The sequence below is a fragment of the Anomaloglossus baeobatrachus genome, chromosome 2 (genome assembly GCF_048569485.1).
Source record: "Anomaloglossus baeobatrachus isolate aAnoBae1 chromosome 2, aAnoBae1.hap1, whole genome shotgun sequence".
NCBI lineage: Eukaryota > Metazoa > Chordata > Amphibia > Anura > Aromobatidae > Anomaloglossus > Anomaloglossus baeobatrachus.
The window spans coordinates 424,552,384-424,574,028 of record NC_134354.1 but is presented as its reverse complement, the minus strand read 5'-3'; the positions used below and the strand labels follow the sequence as shown (position 1 = coordinate 424,574,028).

Sequence of the window (21,645 nt, the reverse complement as noted above, 5' to 3'; positions counted from 1 at the left end):
CCTTCCCACCTCATTGTCTCAAGGAAGATCCTTCCTGCCCCCATCCTGGGCAGTAGTCACGACAGATGCGAGTCTGTCAGGGTGGGGAGCAGTATTTCTCCACCACAGGGCTCAGGGGACGTGGACTCCGCAGGAGTCCACCCTTCAGATCAATGTTCTGGAGATCAGAGCAGTGTATCTTGCTCTACTGGCCTTCCAACAGTGGCTGGAAGGAAAGCAGATCCGAATCCAATCGGACAACTCCACAGCGGTGGCATACATCAACCACCAAGGAGGGACGCGCAGTCGGCAAGCCTTCCAAGAAGTCAGGCGCATTCTAATGTGGGTGGAGGACAGAGCATCCACCATATCCGCGGTTCACATCCCAGGCGTAGAAAACTGGGAAGCAGACTTCCTCAGTCGCCAGGGCATGGACGCAGGGGAATGGTCCCTTCACCCGGACGTGTTTCAGGAAATCTGTCGCCGCTGGGGAGTGCCGGACGTCGACCTAATGGCATCCCGGCACAACAACAAGGTCCCGGCATTCATGGCGAGGTCGCGCGATCAAAGAGCTCTGGCGGCAGACGCCTTGGTTCAAGATTGGTCGCAGTTTCAGCTCCCATACGTGTTTCCGCCTCTGGCGCTCTTGCCCAGAGTGCTACGCAAGATCAGATCCGAGTGCAGCCGCATCATACTCGTCGCTCCAGACTGGCCGAGGAGGTCGTGGTATCCGGATCTGTGGCATCTCACGATCGGTCGACCGTGGTCACTGCCAGACCGACCAGACTTACTGTCCCAAGGGCCGTTTTTCCATCAGAATTCTGCGGCCCTGAACCTGACTGTGTGGCCATTGAGTCCTGGATCCTAGCATCTGCAGGATTATCTCAAGGAGTCGTTGCCACAATGAGACAAGCTAGAAAGTCGAATTCGGCTAAGATCTACCACAGAACGTGGAAGATTTTCTTATCCTGGTGCTCTGCTCAGGGAGTGTCTCCCTGGCCATTTGCATTGCCCAAGTTTCTTTCCTTCCTGCAATCGGGGTTAGAAAAGGGCTTGTCGCTCAGCTCCCTTAAAGGGCAAGTTTCGGCACTATCCGTGTTTTTTCAGAAGCGTCTAGCACGTCTTTCTAAGGTGCGCACGTTCCTGCAGGGGGTCTGTCATATTGTGCCCCCGTACAAGCGGCCGTTAGATCCATGGGATCTGAACAGGGTACTAGTTGCTCTTCAGAAGCCGCCCTTCGAGCCTCTGAAGGAAGTTTCCTTTTCTCGGCTGTCACAGAAAGTGGCGTTTCTTGTTGCGATCACATCGCTTCGGCGAGTGTCTGAGCTGGCAGCTCTGTCATCCAAGGCTCCCTTCCTGGTGTTCCACCAGGACAAGGTAGTGCTGCGCCCTATTCCGGAGTTTCTCCCTAAGGTCGTATCCTCTTTTCATCTTAATCAGGATATATCCTTGCCTTCTTTTTGTCCTCATCCGGTTCACCGGTATGAAAAGGACTTACGTTTGCTAGATCTGGTGAGAGCACTCAGAATCTACATTTCCCGCACGGCGCCCATGCGCCGTGCCGATGCACTTTTTGTCCTTGTCGCTGGTCCGCGCAAGGGGTTGCAGGCTTCTAAAGCCACCCTGGCTCGATGGATCAAAGAACCAATTCTAGAGGCCTACCGTTCTGCGGGGCTTCCGGTTCCTTCAGGGCTAAAAGCCCACTCAACCAGAGCCGTGGGTGCGTCCTGGGCATTACGTCACCAGGCTTCGGCTCAACAGGTGTGCCAGGCAGCTACCTGGTCCAGTCTGCACACTTTCACCAAGCATTATCAGGTGCATACCTATGCTTCGGCGGATGCCAGCTTAGGTAGAAGAGTCCTGCAGGCGGCAGTGACACCCCCGTAGGGGAGGGCTGTTTTGCAGCTCTAACATGAGGTATTTCTTTACCCACCCAGGGACAGCTTTTGGACGTCCCAATCGTCTGGGTCTCCCAATAGAGCGCTGAAGAAGAAGGGAATTTTGTTACTTACCGTAAATTCCTTTTCTTCTAGCTCTTATTGGGAGACCCAGCACCCGCCCTGTTGTCCTTCGGGATGTTTTTTTGTTGTTTGCGGGTACACATGTTGTTCATGTTGAACGGTTTTTCAGTTCTCCGATGTTATTCGGAGTTAATTTGTTTAAACCAGTTATTGGCTTCCTCCTTCTTGCTTTGGCACTAAAACTGGAGAACCCGTGATACCACGGGGGGGGTATAGCCAGAGGGGGAGGGGCCTTGCACTTTTAATGTAGTGCTTTGTGTGGCCTCCAGAGGGCAGTAGCTATACCCCAATCGTCTGGGTCTCCCAATAAGAGCTAGAAGAAAAGGAATTTACGGTAAGTAACAAAATTCCCTTCTTCTGTTTATTCCCACCCATGGACTGCTTTGAGACGTCCCATGGTCTGGGTCTCCCATAAGGAACGATGAAGAAAAAGAGAATTTTGTTACTTACCGTAAATTCTTTTTCTTATAGTTCCGACATGGGAGACCCAGCACCCTCCCTGTTGCCTGTTGGCAGTTCTTGTTCCGTGTGTTTTCACCGGCTGTTGTTGTAGACAGAGGTTCCGGTTATTCCGGGTTTTACTCTCTCTACTTATGGGTGGATGTCCTCCTTCAGCTTTTGCACTAAACTGGTTAGATTTGTCATCCAGGGGGTGTATATGCTCGGAGGGAGGAGCTACACTTTTAGTGTAGTACTTTGTGTGTCCTCCGGAGGCAGAAGCTATACACCCATGGTCTGGGTCTCCCATGTCGGAACTATAAGAAAAAGAATTTACGGTAAGTAACAAAATTCTCTTTTTTGGGTGACAGTCAAGAGGTTATGTATTAGGCCCTTGTGCGCACATTGCGGGGTTTTTTTTGCGTTTTTGCTGTAGAAATTTCTAGAGAAAATGGATGTACCTTTCTGCAGACATTCCCCAGCAAAACCTGTGGGAAAATAAAAAATTAGCTGTGCGCACAATGCGTTTATTTCTCAAGAACATTCTTTCTGTAGATTTTCTTGAGAAAAAGAATGAGCAGGTCACTTCTTTTCCGCAGGTACCTGCATTATTTCACTCCATTGACTGTAATGTAACCATGAAATAGCGTAGGGAATAACGCAGGTTGCAAGTTGTGCGTTTTCCTGCGTTATTCCCGCGGTATTTGCCGTTTTTCGGGACATAATGTTAATCACTGCCCTGTGTTTTGCAGGGAAGTGATGTCATTATGACAGGAAGAGGAAGTTGAGCAGAGAGTAAATACACCTATATCACACTCACACACACATATAGACTGCACATAGAGATCCCATATACATCAACAGATGTGTGTTAGGCTCACTTTAAACCCTTATGGCCTGTTCACACATTGCATTTTTTTTGCTGCGTTTTACAGTACCAGCTAAGGCCCCTTTCACACATCAGTTTTTTGCCAACAGTCACAATCCGTTTTCTCGACGGATCCGTCAGATTGTGGCAAAACTGATGCGATGGATCTGTTTTTTTGATGGATCCGACTAGCTGGGGGCTAAATAATTGAAGCATGCTCAGTTGAAGAAAAAACAAACAGAATCCATCGCCGGATTCCGTCATTTGACAGATTACGACGGATCCTGCACCCATAGGCTTCCAGTCTACCAAACGACGGATGGCAACGGATCCGTCGCTGTTTTTTCGACGTAGACAAAAAAAATTACTTTGGCAGCCGTCTGTCAGCTGGACAAAGAATTTTCGACGGATCGGTCGAACCACGGATGAAATGTGAGGCCATCCGTCGCTAACACAAATCAATGAGAAAAAACTGATCTCAGGAAAACGCAATGAAACACACAATTTGCAACCTGCGTTATTGCCTACGCTATTTCATGATTACATTAGTCAATGGAGTGAAATAACGCAGGTACCTGTGGAAAAGTGACATGCTCATTCTTTTTCTCAAGAAATTCTTCAAATAGAATGTTCTTGAGAAAAAAACGCAGTATGCGCACAGCTTCCCCCCCCCCCCCCATAGGTTTTGCTGGGGAATGTCTGCAGAAAGGTTACATCCTTTTTCTCAAATTCCTGCAGCAAAAAAACATGGGTAAAAATGCGGTGTGTGAACAAGGCCTAAGTGTTGTTGTTTTTTTTTGTTTTTTTTTTTTTTTTTTATTTTCCCCCATTCATTTGAACACGTGAAAATCTGAACGAATTGACATGCTGCCGATATGAAAAAAATGCTTTGCTTCAAATTTGCAAGGATAAAATAAGTAGCGCCTGTATGAGATTTCAGAATTCACTCACTTAGGCTCCTTTTACACATCAGTTTTTTGCAATCATTCACAATCCGTCGAATTTTGAAAAAAAGGATCCAGCTACTGATGCTGCTGGATCAGTTTTTTTTCTCATTGATTTGTGTTCGCGACGGATGGGCCTCACATTTCATCCATGGTTCGACCGATCCGTCAAAAATTCTTTGTCCAGCCGACAAATTGCTGCCAAAGTAACTTTTTGTCTACGTCGAAAAAAAAACAGGCAGTGACGGATCAGTCGCCGTCCATCGTTTGGTAGACTGGAAGCCTATGGGCGCAGGATCCGTCAAATAACGGAATCCGGCGATGGATTCCGTTTATTTTTTCTTCATTTGAGCATGCTCCAATTATTATTTAGCCCCCAGCTAGTCGGATCCATCAAAAACAGATCCATCGCATCAGTTTTGCCACAATCTGCGACGGATCCGTCGAGAAAACGGATTGTGACTGTTGGTAAAAAACTGTGTGAAAGGGGCCTTAGCTGGTACTGTAAAACGCAGCAAAAAAATGCAATGTGTGAACACGCCATAAGGGTTTAAAGTGAGCCTAACACACCTGTTGATGTATATGGGATCATCTGATCGATGTCAGGCAAGTGAGAGATATCTGTAATCCAGTTATAGCCTGCCAGGATGGTGCTAAGCTCATAGTGCCCCCTATGGTGTTTAAAAAAAAAAAATGCAAGAAATATTGGTATTGGCTACTAGGCTGACACTCGCATTCATACAAGCTATTTGCCTTCACAGGAAAACCACGACAATGCATCCAATCTAGTGATAAGTGACACTGAGCTTAAGCAGGTGGTTTATGTATACAAGTGTGTGAACAGCACCCTGCAAGTCAAGGGAAAGATCAACTCCATTACTATAGGTAAGTAAGCAAACCAAAATCACAAATATTGTTCTAAAATGCCTTAGTCTTATATCTTTGTTATATCCCTGCAGATAATTGCAAGAAGCTCGGCTTAGTGTTTGAGGATGCAGTAGGTATTGTGGAAATCATTAACTCTCGTGATGTTAAAGTGCAGGTACGATTTTTATTTTCTTTCAGCTTGTGCTTTGGTTATTGAAGTGAAGAGCAGAGTAGCCAAACTGGATACCACCAGTTCTGTAGTCATTTTTAAGCTTAAAGGGAACCAGTCTGGTCCCCAATGGGTGCATATATAGAATCCCTGCCCAACTGTCCTAGCCTATAGTAGCACGCTAAACAGCTCTTTAGAAAAAGTATTTCTAAAGATCCTTTGCGATGTTACTTAGGGCAATGACTAGTCACAGGGGCATTAGTTCCCTGGCTGCCCACTTAGCATTTTATCACGTCTCTGTGGGCATGCTAACATGCTTAACAATGCCCAGCGTCATGGCAATGCGATACAAATCTGCGCTGCTTTGCACCCATTAGCATTGAACTTCTTTTGACTCTAGGTGTATGCGTACCCGGCTGTAAAGATGCTCAGTGCCAATGATCATAAGTCATTCGCACTTCCGGTCACGCACACTACTCAGAATCTGGATTAAGGCATACACCCTGCATCAAAGAATCTAAATGCTGATGGGTATAAAGCGGCACGCATGCGCGGCTTTGTATAACACTGGGCATTGTAAAGCATGTTATCACACCCACAAGGGTATTATAACATGCTAAGTGGGCAGACTAGCCAGGGAACTAATGCCTCTGCCACTAGTCACAGCCCTCATTAGCATCACCTAAACGGTCTTTGGAAATATTTTTCTAAAGATCTGTTTGTATGCTACTAGATGCGGGGACGGTTAGGCAGAGATTATAGATTATACTCCCAGAACTGCTCGTGGTTCTGGGTGCCCAGGGGACCTTACAGGTTCCCTTTAAAAGATTGTCCCGTATCTGACAGTCTACTTTCCTCTGTCCTAGCTAATGGACTAGGAGTTAGTGGCCAGCACTGGTTAAAGGTGATGTGTAAATCAGTTTTTTGTTTTATACTTCTCTGTAGTATCTGTTCCTGGTTTGGTTATGAATTGACTGCATAAACTTGTTGCCTAAATTATAGCTGGAAGAACATGGTCAACATATTAAGTTTGAGGAACAATGAATTTACACGATTGTTCACGTTTAGGATGCAAGTCTGCAGTTACCCTATGTGACGTCTGACTTCTGAGTCCTTACAGCACGCACACTGGACACTGTCAGAATTTTCTTTTATGGGGGAGGGGATCAGATGACTGCAGCTACGTGATTGTCATACATGTGGTCATGTGCCTTTGCTCAATTCACTTGTATTAAGCAAGGCTGCCTCGTACGTTTTAGTCGGAATGTGGCCGCAAGTATGCAAATTGCATTCATAAGTCTGCAGTCACATAGTGACTACAGACTTTAACCCAAACCTGCACAACCCCGTTTAGACTGTATGAAAAGTCTATTTGCAAAGTGATATCACAAGTGTATAGTTTAATGATCTACTTTGTGCAAATAAAAGGCTATCAGATTTTACAGCCTAACCCAATACTGAAGAACTGCAGTGGCCAATAGTACAGTGTAGTGGACAGGATTTATATTGTATACAGACTATTATTTTTTCTTCATCGTTCCTATGGGAGACCCAGACATTGTGTGTCCTCCGGAGGCAGAAGCTATACACCCAAAGTACTACACTAAAAAGTGTAGCCCCTCCCTCCGAGCATATACACCCCCTGGATAACCAAATATAGCCAGTTCAATGCTTTGTGTTCAGGAGGCACACATCCACACATGCATTCTCATCTGATTTTTATTTTTGGAAAGAGTTTGAAGAAAAGCGGGTCCAAGCCTGGACTCCCGGCATGTCCCTTCTCACCCCACTGTGTCGGCGGTGTTGTTAAGGTTGATTTCAGGGCTGGAGCCTTACATGCCGCGCTCCTTCACCATCCCTCAGGCTCTGGCTTGAAGTGGGAGCCAGCACGGTTCTCCCTGCCTTGCAGGAGACCGGTCTCCATCCGCAGCCCTTTCAGGATCCTGCCGGACGGAGCACTCATCCCTCAGGGACCTGGCCCTGCGTCTCACAAGCTAAGTATTTGAGACGTTATTATCGGGGGTCCCTTGTACTTTATTGTTGGGGAGAGTGTGCTGTGTATCTATTGTGACATTTCCGGCCGGTTCTCTGGTTTTCACCTGAGAACCGCGCCGATGGTGCCTGCTTGCCGGCCGCATCGTTAAATTTAGGCCCCGGCTTCGCCTGAGGCCTAGTTTCGTTTTCACTGCCCCTGCATGCCAATCATGCAGAGGGACAGTGCGGCTCCGCCCAGCGGCCGTTCGGCACAGGGGAGGGTCACTCCTCTCTGAGGTAATATTCCCTCCCCTGTATAGCTCCTTGGCCCTCCGGATCCCGCTCTTAGAGTAGGCCCCGCCCCCTCTCCTCGCTCCGGCGCCATTTTATCAGCGTTCTTGTCTGCATAAACCACATTGTGACAGCGATCGGCGCTGGCCATCTCCCTGGGGGTCCGGGCTGTGGGATCTGGAGGGCACAGATGTCCCAATGTCTAACGGTCTGGCAAGCCACAACCTCCGGTTGTGGACCTGCTTATATACTCTGCGTATATACTCTGCTGGGGGTCATTCTGGCTGAGAGCCCCCACTTCAGCGGCATGTCTCACACGTGGAGCAAGGCTGCAAGGCTGTACTTAATATGCACTGCATGTAGGCTCGTACTGCCTGTACTGAGCACATAACCACATCGTGATGCCTGCTCTAACATGGTGGTGCCTCAGCCTGGAGGCTCATCCCCAGTGGTCGCTCCGGTGGCTGAACCCCCGGCTTGGGTAGAATCCCTCTCTCCAGGGGACAGATGTCCCGGACACTGCTGAGCATGCATCAGCCCCCTTCTCAGGGCGCTTCTGCTGCTACTGCTCGCTCAGCAAAGCTCACAGAGGATTCTTCATCTGGCTCAGACCCCGTCCTCCTAAAATGGAGACGCAGGGTGCCCCCTTCCTTCCTCGTCCCGCGGCTCTGATTCACGAGCTGACTCGCAGGACAAGGAGGATGCCTTTACTGGGGGCTCGGACGCTACCTCCATGTACCCCATTGATCTGTCCGAAAGTGACGCAGATGCTAGTGATTTGATTGCGTCCATTAATTTTTGTACTGGACCTCAATCCGCCTGTATCAGGGGAGCTCCCCTCTCTGGCAGAAAAGCATCAGTATACCTTGCCTAAGAGAACAAGGAGTGTGTTCCTTAACCACTCCAGTTTTCAGGCCACTGTGACCAAGCCCAGAGCCTGTCCTGACAGACGCTTCCCAAAGCGTGGTTCTGATGACCGTTTTCTTTGTCGCTCCTTTGGGAGACCCAGACAATTGGGTGTATAGCTTCTGCCTCCAGAGGCCACACAAAGTATTACACTTAAAAGTGTAAGCCCCTCCCCTCTGCCTATACACCCCCCCGTGCATCACGGGCTCCTCAGTTTTTATGCTTTGTGCGAAGGAGGCACACATGCACGCAAGCTCCACAATTTAGTCAGCAGCAGCTGCTGATTATATCGGATGGAAGAAAAGAGGGCCCATAACAGGGCTCCCGGCATGCTCCCTTCTCACCCCACTCTTGTCGGCGGTGTTGTTAAGGTTGAGGTACCCATTGCGGGTACATAGGCAGGAGCCACATGCTGTTTTCCTTCCCCATCCCTGAGGGGCTCTGGGTGAAGTGGGATCCTAATCGGTCTCCAGGCACTGGGACCGTGCTCCCTCCACAGCCCCTGGGGGAATCTGCTGGACAGGAGCCGGGTATCATCAGGGACAGGCCCTGCTCCTCTGAGGTACTCTGTGTCCCCTTGGGGACGGCGCATAGAGCGCCTGTGTTATGGACGCTGCAGCAGCTGCTGGGTGTGTTAGTGCGCCGGGACTACCGCGCTGACCGCGCTTGTTTGCCGGCCGCGCTTATAACTATAGTCCCCGGCATTTGCGGCCTAGTACCGCATACTCCCGGGCCTGCCAGTCAGGGGTAAGGGCGGGACGCTGCACTGGACGTCAGCGCTGAGGGCTGGAGCATACTTTGTATCCTCCTCCCCCCTCACTGAGCACCGTGGGGCACCAGATTCCCGCACTTTCTGAGGCACGCCCACGGCTCCCTCCTCCTCTCAGAACACTGGCAGCCATTCCTGTCAGCACTTCAGACGCTGGAGAATTTCAGAGGGGAGACAACACCGAGCTCCACAGCTCTGGGAGGCCCGGGCAGGGAATCTGGTGGTCACACAACCGCTGCAGGCGGTCGGTAAGCCGCACCTGTTACTAGGTGCTGGCCCCCTGGGTGCCGAAGTGTATATTTATATACTTATTTTGTATACATTTACTCTATACGGCTGCACTATTTGCTTTTGGCTATATACCCTCACTGATTGCTCTAAGGGGAGACAACAGCATGTCGTCCGCAAAAAGCAAGGGTGCCAAGGCACAGGCTTACTTTGCAACCTGTACCTCATGTGCGGCTATGCTACCTGCAGGTTCCACCTACCCTCATTGTGTGCAATGTTCGGCCCCTGTGACACTCACTCAGCCGGAGCCTCTGCCACTGGTGGAACACCCGGCCCAGGTGGAACCCCCGGCCCAGGTGGAACCACCTGCTACCACTGTCCAGGTGACAGGGACAGAGTTTGCAGTATTCGCTGACAAACTGTCTGAGTCTATGGATAAATGGTCTGCTAAAATACTAGAAGCTTTGCAGTCCAGACCGGTAACACTGGCCCCGGGCACAGTTGAATCATTGACCCCAGGCCCCCTCGGTTGGAGCAGCAAAGTGCTCCTGGGGCGACTCATAGGTCCCACGGTGAGGACTCTGACACGGACCGCAGTCCCAGACCGACTAAGCGGGCTCGCTTGGAAATTCCCTCGACTTCATCACACTGCTCAGGGTCTCAGCATGAGGACTCTCTGGAAGATGAAGCGGATGTGGCAGATCAGGATTCTGATCCTGACACCGCTTTCAACCTTGATACACCTGAAGGGGACGCCATAGTAAACGACCTTATAGCGTCCATCAATCAGGTGTTGGATCTTTCTCCTCCAGCTCCTCCGATTGAGGAGTCAGCTTCTCAACAGGAGAAATTCCATTTTAGGTTCCCCAAACGTCCACGGAGTGGGTTTCTTGATCACTCCGACTTCAGGGATACAGTCCAGAAACACCGAGCCTTTCCAGATAAGCGCTTTACTAAGCGCCTTAATGACACTCGTTATCCCTCCCCCCCTGACGTAGTCAAGGGTTGGGCTCAGTGTCCCAAGGTGGATCCTCCAGGCTCTAGACTGGCGGCTAGATCCATAGTTGCAGTGGCAGATGGTGCATCACTCAAGGATGCCACTGACAGGCAGATAAAGCTCCTGATGAAATCCATCTATGAAGCTATTGGCGCGTCCTTTGCTCCGGCATTCGCAGCCGTATGGGCACTCCAAGCTATCTCAGCTTGCCAGTCTGAGATTAATGCAGTCACACGTGCCTCTACTCCGCAAGTAGTGTCCTTAACCTCTCAGGCGTCGGCGTTTGCGTCCTACGCCATGAATGCTGTCCTGGACTCTGCGAGCCGTACGGCGGTAGCATCCGCCAATTCGGTGGCAGTCCGCAGGGCCATGTGGCTACGTGAATGGAAGGCAGACGCTGCTTCCAAAAAGTTCTTAACCGGGTTGCCATTTTCTGGCGACCGCCTGTTTGGCGAGCGACTGGATGAAATCATTAAACAATCCAAGGGAAAGGACTCGTCCTTACCCCAGTCCAAACCAAACAGACCTCCACAAAGGAAGGTACAATCGAGGTTTCGGTCCTTTCGGCCCTCAGCCAGATCTCAATTCTCCTCGTCCAACAGGCCACAGAAGGGTCAGAGGAACTCCGATTCATGGCGGTCTAAGTCACGTCCTAAGAAGACCGCCGGAGGAACCGCTCCTAAAGCGGCCTCCTCATGACTTTCGGCCTCACCAAACCGCATCCTCGGTCGGTGGCAGGCTCTCCCGCTTTTGCGACGCCTGGTTGCCACATGTCCAAGACCGATGGGTGAGAGACATTCTGTCTCACGGTTACAGGATAGAGTTCAGCTCTCGTCCCCCGACTCGTTTCTTCAGAACATCTCCGCCCCCCGAGCGAGCCGATGCTCTTCTTCAGGCGGTGAGCACTCTGAAGGCAGAAGGAGTGGTGATCCCTGTCCCCCTTCAGCAATGGGGGTCACGGTTTTTACTCCAACTTGTTTGTGGTGCCAAAAAAGGACGGATCTTTACGTCCCGTTCTGGACCTAAAACTGCTCAACAGACACGTGAAAACCAGGCGGTTCCGGATGGAATCTCTCCGCTCCGTCATCGCCTCAATGTCCCAAGGAGACTTCCTAGCATCAATCGACATCAGAGATGCTTATCTCCACGTGCCGATTGCACCAGAGCATCAGCGCTTCCTGCGCTTCGCCATCGGGGACGAACACCTTCAGTTCGTGGCACTGCCTTTCGGCCTGGCGACAGCCCCACGGGTCTTCACCAAGGTCATGGCAACAGTGGTAGCAGTCCTACACTCTCAGGGACACTCGGTGATCCCTTACTTAGACGATCTGCTTGTCAAGGCCCCCTCTCGGGCGGCATGCCAACACAGCCTGAACATTGCTCTGGAGACTCTCCAGAGATTCGGGTGGATCATCAATTTCCCAAAGTCAAAATTGTCACCGGCCCAATCACTGACATATCTCGGCATGGAGTTTCATACTCTCCCAGCGATAGTGAAGCTTCCGCTGGACAAACAGCGTTCACTACAAACAGGGGTGCAATCTCTCCTTCGAGCCCAGTCGCACCCCTTGAGGCGCCTCATGCACTTCCTAGGGAAGATGGTGGCAGCAATGGAGGCAGTTCCTTTTGCGCAGTTTCATCTGCGTCCACTTCAATGGGACATTCTCCGCAAATGGGACAGAAAGTCGATGTCCCTCGACAGGAACGTCTCCCTCTCGCGGGCAGCCAAGGCCTCCCTTCAGTGGTGGCTTCTTCCCACTTCTCTGTCGAAGGGGAAATCATTCCTGCCCCCATCCTGGGCTGTGGTCACGACGGACGCGAGTCTGTCAGGGTGGGGAGCGGTCTTTCTCCACCACAGGGCCCAGGGTACCTGGACTCAGCCAGAGTCCTCTCTTCAGATCAATGTTCTGGAGATAAGGGCAGTGTATCTAGCCCTAAAGGCGTTCCAGCCGTGGCTGGAAGGCAAGCAGATCCGAATTCAGTCGGACAACGCCACGGCGGTGGCATATATCAATCACCAAGGCGGCACACGCAGTCGGCAAGCCTTCCAGGAAGTTCGGCGGATTCTGCTGTGGGTGGAAGCCACAGCCTCCACCATCTCCGCAGTTCACATCCCGGGCGTAGAAAACTGGGAAGCAGACTTTCTCAGTCGCCAGGGCATGGACGCAGGGGAATGGTCTCTTCACCCGGACGTGTTTCAAGAGATCTGTTGCCGCTGGGGAACGCCGGACGTCGATCTCATGGCGTCTCGGCACAACAACAAAGTCCCGGCATTCATGGCACGGTCTCAAGATCACAGAGCTCTGGCGGCGGACGCATTAGTTCAGGATTGGTCGCAGTTTCGACTACCTTATGTGTTTCCTCCTCTGGCAATGCTGCCCAGAGTGTTACGCAAGATCAGGTCCGACTGCCGCCGCGCCATCCTCGTCGCTCCAGACTGGCCGAGGAGGTCGTGGTACCCGGATCTGTGGCATCTCACGGTGGGCCAACCGTGGGCACTACCAGACCGACCAGACTTGCTGTCTCAAGGGCCATTTTTCCATCTGAATTCTGCAGCCCTCAACCTGACTGTGTGGCCATTGAGTCCTGGATCCTAGCGGCTTCAGGGTTATCGCAAGAGGTCATTGCCACTATGAGACAGGCCAGGAAACCAACTTCAGCCAAGATCTACCACAGGACGTGGAGGATCTTCTTATCCTGGTGCTCTGATCATGGTTTTACTCCCTGGCCATTTGCCTTGCCCACTTTTCTGTCATTCCTTCAATCAGGAATGGAAAAGGGTTTGTCTCTCGGCTCTCTTAAGGGACAAGTATCGGCGCTCTCTGTGTTTTTTCAAAAGCGTCTAGCCAGGCTCCCGCAGGTACGCACGTTCCTGCAGGGGGTTTGCCACATAGTCCCTCCTTACAAGCGTCCGCTAGAACCCTGGGATCTGAACAGGGTGCTAACGGCTCTTCAGAAACCACCTTTCGAGCCAATGAGAGATATTTCTCTATCACGTCTCTCGCAGAAGGTGGTCTTCCTAGTGGCAGTCACGTCACTTCGGAGAGTGTCTGAGCTAGCTGCACTGTCATGCAAGGCCCCCTCCCTGGTGTTTCACCAGGACAAGGTGGTTCTGCGTCCGGTTCCGGATTTTCTCCCTAAGGTGGTATCCCCTTTTCATCTCAATCAGGATATCTCCTTACCTTCTTTTTGCCCTCATCCAGTTCACCAATGTGAAAAGGATTTGCACTTGTTAGATCTTGTGAGAGCACTCAGACTCTACATTTCCCGTACGGCGCCCCTGCGCCGCTCAGATGCGCTCTTTGTCCTTGTCGCTGGCCAGCGTAAAGGGTCGCAGGCTTCCAAGTCAACCTTGGCTCAGTGGATCAAGGAACCAATTCTTGAAGCCTACCGTTCTTCTGGGCTTCCGGTTCCGTCAGAGCTGAAAGCCCATTCTACCAGAGCCGTGGGTGCGTCCTGGGCATTGCGGCACCAGGCTACGGCTCAGCAGGTGTGTCAGGCGGCTACCTGGTCGAGTCTGCACATTTTCACGAAACACTATCAGGTGCATACCTACGCTTCGGCAGATGCCAGCCTAGGTAGGCGAGTCCTTCAGGCAGCGGTTGCCCACCTGTAAGAGGGGGCCGTGTTACGGCTCTATTACCGAGGTATTCTTTTACCCACCCAGGGACTGCTTTTGGACGTCCCAATTGTCTGGGTCTCCCAATGGAGCGACAAAGAAGGGAATTTTGTTTAATTACCGTAAATTCCTTTTCTTCTAGCTCCAATTGGGAGACCCAGCACCCGCCCCTGTTCCCTTCGGGCTGTTGTTCTTTTGTGTACACATGTTGTTCATGTTAAATGGTTTTCAGTTTTCCGAACTTCCTTCGGATTGAATTTACCTTAGACCAATTTATATGTTTCCTCCTTCCTGCTTTTGCACCAAAACTGAGGAGCCCGTGATGCACGGGGGGTGTATAGGCAGAGGGGAGGGGCTTACACTTTTAAGTGTAATACTTTGTGGCCTCCGGAGGCAGAAGCTATACACCCAATTGTCTGGGTCTCCCAATTGGAGCTAGAAGAAAAGGAATTTACGGTAAGTAAACAAAATTCCCTTCTTCCGTTTCCACCAGAGGTGGTCAAGGAATAGGCTCATTCACCAAAGGAGACCCTCCGGTGTCTAGACTCTCAGCCCGGAAAGTTGTATCAGTGGCTGATGGCAACTCCCTTAAGGATTCCACTGTCCGCCATCTGTATATGAGGCGGCAGGGGCCTCGTTCTCCCCATCTTTTGCAGCAGTGTGGGTTTTCAAAGCCATCTCTGCTTCTCTAGAGGAGATGCATTCCCTCACCAGGGACTCTATGCCCGAGATGGTTGCCTTAACTTCCAGACTTCAGCCTTTTCATCCTATGCCATGTCTGCCATGCTGGAGGCTCCGCACTGCGGTGGCTTCGGCCAATTCTCTCGCTATCCACAGGATCTTGTGGCTTCGAGAGTGGAAGGCACACGCTTCTTCAAAGAAGTACCTTGCTGGGCTCCCATTTGCTGGGCCCAGGCTGTTCGGTGAACAACTGGATGAAATTATTCAGGAGGCTACTGGCGGGAAGAGTACTTCCATGCCACAAACCAAATTCAGGAACCAGTCGAGGTTTCGTTCCTTTCGTTCCTCCAACTGGTCGTTCTCTAAGCCCTCGGCCTCGTCCACTAACTCAGCCAAGGACCAAAAACCAACTGGCGCACGAAGCTGCGTCCTCAGAAGACTGCTGTCACTAAGGCAGCCTCCTCTTGACTATCTGGCCGCGCCAGCAACGTCCTTGGTCGGTGGTAGGCTCTCCCGCTTGGCGACATGTGGTTTCAACACGTCTCCGATCAGTGGGTGCGGGATAGCATCTCCCACGGCTACAGGATAGAATTCTATCCAGCCCGCCAAACAGATTTTTCTTCGGCGCTCCATTGGGAGACCCAGACGATTGGGTGTATAGCTACTGCCTCCGGAGGCCACACAAAGTATTACACTAAAAAGTGTAAGGCCCCTCCCCTTCTGCATATACACCCCCCGTGGATCACGGGCTGCTTCAGTTTTATGCTTTGTGCGAAGGAGGTCAGACATCCACGCATAGCTCCACTGTTTAGTCAGCAGCAGCTGCTGACTATGTCGGTTGGAAGAAAAGTGGGCCCATATGGGGCCCCCAGCATGCTCCCTTCTCACCCCACTTTTGTCGGGTGTTTGTTAAGGTTGAGGTACCCATTGCGGGTACGGAGGCTGGAGCCCACATGCTGTTTTCCTTCCCCATCCCCCCTCGGGGCTCTGGGTGAAGTGGGATCTTACCGGTCTCCAGGCACTGAGACCGGGCTCCATCCACAGACCCAGAGAACCTGCTGGATATGGAGCTGAGTATCGTCAGGGACAGGGCCCTGCTACATTAAGGTACTCTGTGTCTCCGTACACATCGCGCACACACACACCAGCATTGCTGGGAGTGCTAGTGCGCCGGGGACAACAGCGCGGAGCGCTTGTGCTATTATTCACTGCAGCTTAGCTGAGTGAATTTATGTGTTAGAAACTGCCGCGCCGGCCGCTGCGGGGTGTTTTACACTGTGGCGCGGCTGGGACTTGTGGTGCGCCGGGGACTTCCGCGCTGGCCGTGCATAGGACGGCCGCGCTTATTACTCGAGTCCCCGGCTTTGCGGCCTAGTTTTCACTTCGTTCCCGCCCCCAGCCCTGCCAGTCAGGGGAGGGGCGGGACGCTGTACAGAAAGTCAGCGCCGAGAGCTGGAGTCTGCTTTGCATTCTCCAGCCCCCTTCACTGGACACAGTGGGACGCCAGTTTCCCGCTCTTGTCTGGGGCACGCCCACGGCCCGCCCCTCTTCACAAGACGCCGGCAGCCATTCCTGCACGCAGCTGGGCTGGAGAAGGGAGACAAGCTCTGGGCAACCAGTCACAGGATTCGGGCGACCACACACCCGCCTTTGGCGGGCGGTAAGCAGCACCTGAAGTGCTGAACCCCACTAATGCCATTTGTACTTTATGCCTAGATGGCTAGACTACAGCAGCAAAAAGCAAGGGTGCTAAGGCACAGGCTTTCTAGGCTGCTTGTATTGCATGTGCTGAAGTGTTCATTTGTACTTTATGCTGGTATGCTATACACTGCACTGTACGGTCGCTATTCTTGGCTATATACTCCTAGATGGCTGGACAACAGCAGCAAAAAAGCAAGGGTGCTAAGGCACAGGCTTTCTATGCTGCTTGTACTGCATGTGCTGAAGTGTTCATTTGTACTTTCTGCTTGTATGCTATACATTGCACTGTACGGTCGCTATTCTTGGCTATATGCTTCTAGATGGCTAGACAACAGCAGCAAAAAAGAAAGGGTGCCAAGGCACAGGCTTTCTATGCTGCTTGTACTGCACGTGATACTGTTCCACACGGCAGGTTTCACTGTCCCCATTGTGTGCAATGCTCCCCTGTAGCACTTGGTCAGCCGGGGTCTCTGCTAGAGGTGGCTAAAGGAACCACCTGTGAACCCTGTCCAGGGACAGGGACGGAGTTGCAGTTTCGGCTGATAGGTCTGTGACTGTGACTAACATCTTAGAGACTTTGCAGTCCAGACGGACCATGGGCAAGGTTGATACGCCCTCATTTGGAACAAATCAGTGCTCCGGGGGGGTCCCATGCATCCCAGGGCGCAGGCTCTGACACGGACGACAGTCCCAGACAGTCTAAGCGAGCTCGCTGGGAGCGGCACTCGGCTTCATCACTGGTTAGGGTCCCAGCGGGACTCTCTGTATGATGAGGCAGACGTAGCTGATCAGGACTCTGATCCTGAGACCGCTCTCAATCCGGATACTCCGGATGGTGACGCCATAGTGAATGATCTTCTAGCGTCCATCAAGGGAATGTTGGATATTTCTCCCTCAGCTCCTCCGGTGGAGGAGTCAGCTTCACAGCAGGAGAAATCGCTTTTCAGTATCTCAAGCGTATATTGAGTACTTTTCTGGCCACTCTGACTTCAGAGAAGCAATCCGGAAACACCACACTTATCCAGATAAGCGTTCTCCAATCGTATTAAGGATACACGTTATCCCTTTTTCTCCCTGACGTGGTCAAGCGCTGGACCCAGTGTCCAAAGGTGGATTCCCCTATCTCCAGGCTTGCGGCTAGATCCATAGTTGCAGTGGAAGATGGGACTTCACTTAAAGATGCCATTGACAGACAGATGGTCCTCTGGTTGAATTCTGTCTATGAAGCTATCGGCGTGTCGGTTGCTCCGGCATTCGCAGCCGTATGGGCATTCCAAGCTTTTTCAGCTGGTCTTGCGCACGTGGACATTGTCACATGTACATCTGTGCCGCAGATGGCGTCCTTAACCTCGCAATGTCTGCATTGCGACTTACGCTATTAATGCTGTCCTGCAATCTACGAGCCGTACGTCAGTGGCGTCCGCCAACTCCGTGGTTTTACGCAGAGCCTTGTGGTTGAGGGAATGGAAAGCAGATTCTGCTTCCAAAAAAGTGCTTAACCAGTTTGCCGTTATCTGGTGACAGACTGTTTGGTGAGCGATTGGATGAAATCATTACAGTCCAAGGGTAAGGACTCTTCCTTACACCAGCCCAGATCAAACAACAGAGGAAGGGACAGTCGAGGTTTCGGTCCTTCCCAGGCTCGGGCAGGTCCCAATTGTCCTCGTCCAAAAGGACTCAAAAAGCTCAGAGAGGCGCAGATTCCTGGCAGGCTCAATCACGCCCAAGGAAGGCAGCCGGAGGAACCGCTACCAAGGCGGTTTCCTCATGACGTTCAGCTCTCTCTCTCCGCATCCGCGGTCGGTGGCAGACTCTCCCGTTTTGGCGACATTTAGCTGCCACAGGTCAAAGACCGGTGGGTGAGAGACTTTTTGTCTCACGTGTACAGGATAGAGTTCTGTTCTCGTCCTCCGACTAGATTTTCAGAACTTCCTCACCTCCCGACCGAGCCGATGCTCTTCTGCAGGCAGAAGGAGTGGTAATCCCTGTTCCTCCTCAGGACCAAGATACGGTTTTTACTCCAATCTGGTTGTGGTACCAAAAAACGACGGCTCTTCCGTTCCGTTTTGGACCTAAACCTGCTCAACAAGCACGTGAAAACCAGGCGGTTCCGGATGGAATCCCTCCGCTCCGTCATTGCCTCCATATCTCAAGGAGATTTCCTAGCGTCAATAGACATCAGGATGCTTATCTCCACGTGCCGATTGCTCCAGAGCACCGGTGTTGGCTACGATTCGTTATTGAAGACGAGCATCTTCAGTTCGTAGCCCTGCCCTTCGGTCTGGCGACAGCCCCACGGCTTTTCACAAGTTCATGGCAGCAGTGGGAGTAGTCCTGCACTCTCAGGGTCACTCTGTGATCCCTTACTTGGACGATCTACTTGTCAAGGCACCCTCTCAAGAGGCATGCCAACACAGCCTGAACGTGGCGCTGGAGACTCTCCAGAGTTTCGGGTGGATCATAAACTTTTCAAAGTTAAATCTGACACCTACCCAATCGCTGACATATCTTGGCATGGAGCTTCACACTCTCTCAGCGATAGTGCAGCTCCCGCTGGACATACAACGTTCACTACAGACGGGTTTGCAGTCTCTCCTTCAAGGCCAGTCACACCCCTTAAGACGCCTCATGCAGAGGCAGTCCTTTTCGCGCAGTTTCATCTGCGTCCACTTCTATAGGACATTCTGCACCAATGGGATGGGAAGTCAACGTCCCTAGACAGGAACGTACCCCTTTCTCAGACGGGCAAGGACTCTCTTCAGAGGAGTCCACCCCTCAGATCAATGTTCTGGAAATCTGGGCAGGGTATCTTGCCATGCAAGCCTTCCAGCAGAGGCTGGAAGGCAAACAGATCCGAATTCAGCCGGACAACTTCGCAGCGGTGACATACATCAACCACCAAGGCGGAACACGCAGTCGGCAAGCCTCCCAGGAAGTCCGGCGGCTTCTGATGTGGGTGGAAGACAGAGCATACACCATATCCGCAGTTCACATCCCGGGCGTAGAAAACTGGGAAGCAGACTTCCTCAGTCGCCAGGGCATGGACGCAGGGGAATGGTCTCTTCACCCGGACGGGTCTCAAGAAATCTGTAGCCGCTGGGGGAGGCCGGACGTCGACCTAATGGCGTCTCGGCACAACAACAAGGGCCCGATTTTCATGGCGCGATCAAAGAGCTCTGGCGGCAGGCGCCTTAGTTCAGGATTGGTCGCAGTTCCAGCTACCCTATGTGTTTCCCCCTCTGACACTGTTGCCCAGAGGGCTACGCAAGATCAGCTCCGATTGCCGCCGCGCCATCCTCGTCGCCCCAGACTGGCCGAGGAGGTCGTGGTACCTGCATCTGTGGCATCTCACGGTCGGCCAACCGTGGGCACTACCAGACCGGCCAGACTTACTGTCCCAAGGGCCGTTTTTTCCATCTGAATTCTACAGCCCTGAACCTGACTGGTGGCTATTGAGTCCTGGATCCTAGCGTCTTCAGGATTATCTCAAGACGTCATTGTCACCATGAGACGGGCTAGGAAGCCGACGTCTGCCGAGATCCACCACAAGACGTGGAAGATATTCTTATCTTAGTGCTCTGCTCAGGGAGTGTCTCCCTGGACATTTGCATTGCCTACTTTTCCTTCCTTCCTGCAATCTGGTTTTGGAAAAGGTTTGTCGCTCGGCTCCCTTAACGGACGAGTCCCAGCGCTGTCTGTATTCTTTCAGAAGCGCATAGGGCGACTTCCTCAGGTACGCACGTTCCTGCAGGGGGTTTGTCACATTGTCCCTCCGTACAAGAGGCCGTTAGACCCATGGGATCTGAACAGGGTACTAATTGCTCTCCAGGAGCCGCCCTTTGAGCCTCTGAGGGATGTTTCACTTTCTCGACTTTCACAGAAAGTGGCCTTTTTGGTAGCGGTCACGTCTCTTCAGAGAGTGTCCGAGCTCGCAGCGCGGTCATCCAAAGCTCCCTTCTTGGTGTTTCACCAAGACAAGGTAGCGCTGCGCCTGATTCCGGGGTTTCTCCCTAAGGTGGTATCCCCCTTTTCATCTCAGTCAGGATATCTCCTTACCTTCCTTTTGTCCTCATCCAGTTCATCGATATGAATTGGATTTGTATTTGTTGGATCTGATGAGAGCACTCAGAATCTACATTTCCCGCACGGCGCCCCTGCGCCGCTCGGATGCACCCTTTTTACTTGTCGCTGGTCAGCGCAAAGGGTCGCAGGCTTCCAAATCCACCCTGGCTCGATGGATCAAGGAACCAATTCTTGAAGCCTACCGTTCTGCTGGGCTTCCGGTTCCATCAGGGCCGAAGGCCCATTCTACCAGAGCCGTGGGTGCGTCCTGGACATTACGGCACCAGGCTACGGCTCAGCAGGTGTGCCAGGCGGCTACCTGGGCGAGTCTGCACACCTTCACCAAGCGTTATCAGGTGCATGCCTACGCTTAGGCGGATGCCAGCCTAAGTAGAAGAGTCCTGCAGGCGGCGGTTGCCTCCATGTAGGGAAGGGCTGTTTTTACAGTCCAAACTTGAGGTATTAATTTACCCACCCAGGGACTGCTTTTGGACGTCCCAATCGTCTGGGTCTCCCAATGGAGCGCCGAAGAAGAAGGGAATTTTGTTACTTACCGTAAATTCCTTTTCTTCTAGCTCCAATTGGGAGACCCAGCACCCGCCCCTGTTCCTTCGGGATTTTTTGGTTGTTCGGGTACACATGTTGTTCATGTTGAATGGTTTCAGTTCTCCGATGTTCCTTCGGATTGAATTGTTTAACCAGTTATTGGCTTTCCTCCTTCTTGCTTTTGCACTAAAACTGAAGCAGCCCGTGATCCACGGGGGGTGTATATGCAGAAGGGGAGGGGCCTTACACTTTTTAGTGTAATACTTTGTGTGGCCTCCGGAGGCAGTAGCTATACACCCAATCGTCTGGGTCTCCCAATTGGAGCTAGAAGAAAAGGAATTTACGGTAAGTAAACAAAATTCCCTTCTTTTCTGTCAACTCCCCCCTGCTTCAAGGCCGCCGCCTTCTCTCAGGCCGTGGCATCCTTGCAGGCCAACGGAGTAATTGTACCGGTTCCTGCCTGGGAACGGTTCAGAGGTTTCTACTCAAATCTCTTCCTAGTCCCCTAAAGGGACGGTTCCTTCCGGCCCATCCTGGATCTCAGGCTTCTCAACAAGCATGTTCAGGTGTGGCATTTTCGCATGG

General features: G+C 51.8%; 1 protein-coding gene across 2 annotated transcripts in view; it reads left to right on the top strand.

The window, feature by feature from the left end:
• CAP1 (cyclase associated actin cytoskeleton regulatory protein 1) overlaps nucleotides 1-21,645 on the top strand; it is a 98,324-nt gene that overhangs the window by 62,014 nt on the left and 14,665 nt on the right. For both annotated transcript variants that reach the window (XM_075336208.1, XM_075336209.1), the window contains exons 10-11: nucleotides 5,012-5,135; nucleotides 5,210-5,292. In XM_075336208.1, the coding sequence (XP_075192323.1) occupies nucleotides 5,012-5,135; nucleotides 5,210-5,292 (207 nt within the window). The remainder of the gene's footprint in view (nucleotides 1-5,011; nucleotides 5,136-5,209; nucleotides 5,293-21,645) is intronic.